The sequence below is a fragment of the Chionomys nivalis genome, chromosome 17, assembly GCF_950005125.1.
Source record: "Chionomys nivalis chromosome 17, mChiNiv1.1, whole genome shotgun sequence".
Classification (NCBI taxonomy): domain Eukaryota; kingdom Metazoa; phylum Chordata; class Mammalia; order Rodentia; family Cricetidae; genus Chionomys; species Chionomys nivalis.
This window is the reverse complement of record NC_080102.1, coordinates 31,140,429-31,144,994: the sequence shown is the minus strand read 5'-3', so window position 1 is coordinate 31,144,994 and position 4,566 is coordinate 31,140,429. Positions and strand designations below refer to the sequence as shown.

General features: G+C 50.2%; 1 protein-coding gene across 1 annotated transcript; it reads right to left on the bottom strand.

The window, feature by feature from the left end:
- Positions 1-497: 497 nt before the first annotated feature.
- On the bottom strand, positions 498-4,036 carry Chrac1 (chromatin accessibility complex subunit 1). Its single transcript, XM_057792103.1, has 3 exons — positions 3,842-4,036; positions 1,570-1,696; positions 498-1,030 (listed from the first exon to the last, which is right to left on the bottom strand). Exons 1-3 carry the CDS (start codon positions 3,986-3,988, stop codon positions 912-914), a joined length of 393 nt encoding a protein of 130 aa, XP_057648086.1. The 5' UTR covers positions 3,989-4,036; the 3' UTR covers positions 498-911.
- Positions 4,037-4,566: the final 530 nt, after the last annotated feature.

Sequence of the window (4,566 nt, the reverse complement as noted above, 5' to 3'; positions counted from 1 at the left end):
AGTGAGACCCTGAAGGGGAAAGAAGAAAAGTGGTCATTAGCATGTAGAGGCAGAGATTACCCAAGGGTGGCGTGGAAATATTTGGGGTGTTTTGTGTATTGAATAGTGAGCAAGACTGACAGGCCCTTATAATATACCCTGATTTTTGGGATGTTGAGGCAGGATTACAAGTACCAGGCCAGTCTTGGCTATATATGTAACACGATTCAAAATTTAAAAAAATAACAAAAGAACTCCCCAGTGTCCAGCAAACACAGAAGACTTTCTTCAGTTGCATGAGATTGATGAGCTGGGCTCTCCTCTGGGAATGGGGCAGCTATGTACATGTTGCTGCTGTTTTGGTGCCCAGAGTCCAGTGGCCCTATGCCTGCTAAGCATGAACTCTGTCTGGTTCATATCTCCAGCCAAAAATGCTAACTCTGAAATTTTACAAAATTATCGGTAAGACATCAGAAAAAGCAAAGAACCTAAATTTACTCCAATAAAGCATGTTACTGTAAAATACAGACCTTTAATGGAAAAGGAAAAGCAAATTCTGTACAATAAAAATGCATAGTCCATTTCTTAAAAAATACAAAAAATTCAAAGATAGCACAATGTACATGAGCTACATGTGTAGCCATTTGTGAGAACGGGTGTCCCTGGGATCGGACAGCTGACATGGAGCTTCCAGGTCCTCCTGCAAGTTCAACATGAAGCTCAGGGGTATGTGCTGCTGTACCCAAAGCCACAGCAGTGCCATCTGCCCAGGGCTCTTTTCTGCTAGGAGAGGAGACGGTTCCAGTCCTTCCCGCTGCAAGAGGGAATACAAGCTCCAAGTCTGCGAATGGCCGCCACTTCCCAGCTGTAAGTCTGTCCTTGAGCTTCTCACGGGGCTCTCACGGGGCTCACTCGGAGCACTTCTTGCAGGCTTAAGCCAGTACTTCACCAATATCACTTTCCTCACCATCATTTTCTTCCTCCTCCTCTTCCCTCTTCTCTTTGAGCATTTTCAGGTACTTACTAGCTAAAATCTTCTTTGGTAATATATCTTTAAAAAACAGGAAGTATGTCAGTAATTGCTTATGGTGAACTATGAATACAACAATTTTAAAATGTACTAGTTCCAACTTAGAATACCTTCTAAAGGAGATGAAATACAGGTACACTTCCGTTAAAGAATCACAGAAACTGGGGTTGTTTTCTGGTGCATGCTAATATAGACCCGTTCACATTCCACAACTGGACCTGATTTTGTGACCCACCCTATCCAAGCAAGCTGAGGAAGGATGGACTGGCCCCTGGGCTAGATGAAGCTCTTTCTATCCATGACTACATGTACCAGTTGCTGTTGGTGTGTGGGGGAACAGGACAAAGTACACAGCTCTGAGCGAGTCTGCTAGTCAGCCAAGCATCTTGTATACACTGTCAACTTCTACAGTTCATGGGGGGCTCAAACAGAGAAGGCCACAAACTCCTTCCTGTGCTAGGCCAGACAAACCGATAGAGCGGAACAATAGCGGGACAAAAAACTCACTATGCGTATTTTTTGTTTGTTTTTTAAACCAGAAAATCCCAAAGACTAGGTACCTGCGAGAAACTGAAGGGTCTCCGAGTCCTCTGCAGTGCTGGCTAAGTCACTGTATGTCAGTGCTTTCTTGGCTTTACCACTGCCATGTCTGTAGGAACAGGTGGCTAGATACTGAACAAAGAGTTCCTAAACCAACAACAACAACAAAAAAAAATCAAATGAAAGGTCATCTTTGAAAACTTGCCACAGACTTTCTAAGCTTAAAATTCCATTAATACTTCTGATCATCTTGGTTCCTCAAATTAAATTAAAGGAAATCAGTTTATAGGAGAAAGAAACATGAGGTCAGAAAAGAAGCATGCCTGGGTAGAGCAGGAGGCAGCAGGTGTTTTCTAAGCTGAGCTTAGGCGTGCAACACGAACAATACTTACAAGTGGTCATGAACAATGGCTCTGGTTTCAGGGGAGTGCTGTGGCGCACACGTATCATGCCAGCACTCTGGAGGTGGAGGCAGGAGGCACAGGAAAGCAAGGGCAGCTATGGATACAGCACAAGTTCCAGTCAGGCAGTCTGAGATACAGGAGTTATCTGAAACCGGTGTGTGTGGCGGGGAGTGGAGTGTCCCCAACCACTACAATAAATGGAGCGAACATTCAAAAAATCGGCCTGCCAACGACTTTATTTAGCTTACAGTTTATTGAGACAAAGTCTACTCTGTAATCCAGACTAGCCTTGAATTCCTGGAGATGCCCCTGCCTCAGTCTCTCAAGTGCCTGGATTACAGATGTGAACTGGCACGTATCTGTATCTCAGAAACACATTTTCAGTCTATTTGAATCCCTTGTGGAAGGGTATTCACTCATAACTATAGTAAAAACCAACAACCTCAAGCTGAAAAGTGACATCTCAATTTGCCGACGTACTCTGGGGAGGACACAAGACTCAGGTAAACTGAGCCCTTCCCAAGGTTCTGCTAGGAAGGGATGAAAGAAGCGTCTGCATAGTTCTTAGATCCTTAATGCTAGGATGAATCTGAACGGAAGTTTTGAGTCCCGGGACCACACAGAAACAAGCAGTTCCTCCATGATCTTGACGATTTAAAAATAGGAGACGTGTTCTGTAAATAGTATACCATTGTCTAAAAGGGGCCTGACATCCTAAAACTGCTATTTGGAGGTCCCGGACCTGTCCAAGGACAGTGGGAAGTACTGTATTTTGCCAGGCTGTGCTTAACGCTCTGTGCAAAGATTTGCACCCACACTGGCCCTGGTTCAAAGCATTGTAAAAATACTACACTTTGAAGAAGAAGTATAAGCTGGAAAACGATCTAGAGGTAGTTATTAAGGCCAGGTCTCCTAACTGGAAGATTCCTGGACCACCACTAACAAGACCAAACTTTAAACAAGAAGCGGTAGTAAGAATTTTTAATCCAGGCTGGTGGTGGTGGCGCACGCCTTTAATCCCAGCCCTCGGGAGGCAGAGGCAGGCGGATCTTTGTGAGTTCGAGGCCACCCTGTTCTACAGAGTGAGTTCCAAGGCAGCCAGGGCTATTCACGGAGAAACCCTAAATTGAAAAACCAAAATAAAAAAAGGGGAAAAAAAGAATTTTCAATCCCAGCACTCAGAAGGGTTTGGTCGGGCTGCTGTAGAATAACAAGTGGCCAAAACCAAATAAGCAGGGCTGGGTGGTGCCCGCCTTAAACCCCAGCACTCGAGAGGCTGAGGTAAGTGGATCTCTTTCGAGTTTGCGGTAACCCTCGTCTACACAGTTCCGGGATAGAGAAACATATTGCGACCTGTCTCAAAAATATAAAACAAAATAAAAATGAAAGCGATCGGTGTTGGAAGGGGGCTGTGCGGTTAACACTTGTCTCTGAAGTCGAACTTGTGACCAACTGCTGTCTACACAGACCCTGACAGCGTGCGGAGGCCTGGGGATCCGGAGACGGCCAGGCGGGCCACCCGGGAAGCTTCGAGAGCCCGCATCACCCAGCCGAGGTCCGCGACAGAAACCGGAGGCAGAACCCGCGCAGCCGCACAAGGGAGGCCGGGCGCGCGCGCGAGGCACGGCGGGAATGACGCGCTGGGGCGGGACGCGAGGAACGCTGGGAGCGAAGTGAGCACGCAGAGCGGAAGCAGCCTAGCGGAGGAGCGGCGCGGGTGGGCGGGGCTGAGACCACGATGGGGGTAGAGGTTGGGAGCGCGCAGGCGCGAGAAGGAGGCTGGTTGCGCGCGGCCCCTGTAGGGCAGCCGTCAGGCCGGGCGTGTGCGGAGCCCGGGGGGCGGTTAGTGCCCGCACCCGCCCCTCACGCCGCCCCGCCGGCCGCTCACCGTGGCCTTGGCCGTGAGCACCAGCGCCTCCTGGTTGATGCTGGACACCTCAGGAGAGCTCTTCATGATGACTCGGATGCGGGACAGGGGCAGCGACACGAGCCGCTGTTCCCCGCACTTGTCCTTACCCACGGCCGCGTCCGCCATCTTCTGCGTCCGGGCGGCCCGTGATGCCCCGCGCGTCCGCGCCTGCGCAGACGCCGTGGCGCGCTTTGGCCCGAAAGCTTGGGTGACGGCACCCAGGAAAATCCCCTCGGAAACGCCGCGGCTGCGGACCGGAAGAAGCGCTTCCGGGCCTCCGACTGCGTTCGGGAATCCCCGAGCTGCGCAGACCGGCCCCTTCAAAAGCCAGAGAAAGAGAAATGTGGTCTGAGGCCTCGTTCTGGAGGTCGCCAGCAAGCATGTGCCACACTGGTAGTCAGATGGACGGTGGCCGGAGCAGGAAGGAGCAACGATTTGGCCAGGGGAGTAGGGAGAAGTGGTCTCTGCCCGTGCCTCGAGGCCCGTGGGGATTAGCCTGTTAAAGAGGTGGCTGAGCTAGATGGCCCTTGAGCGCCCTGTAAGCCCACCACAAAACCAAGAGGGTCACCAAGCGTTCGAGGCCAGCGCAGCCACACAAGACCTTGTTGAAGAAGATGGACCATGTCTGGAGGAATAGGAAGCAGAGAAGGTAGAATGAAGGCTGTTAGAAACACACGAGCAAGTGGTAATCCGTAGGGCAATGT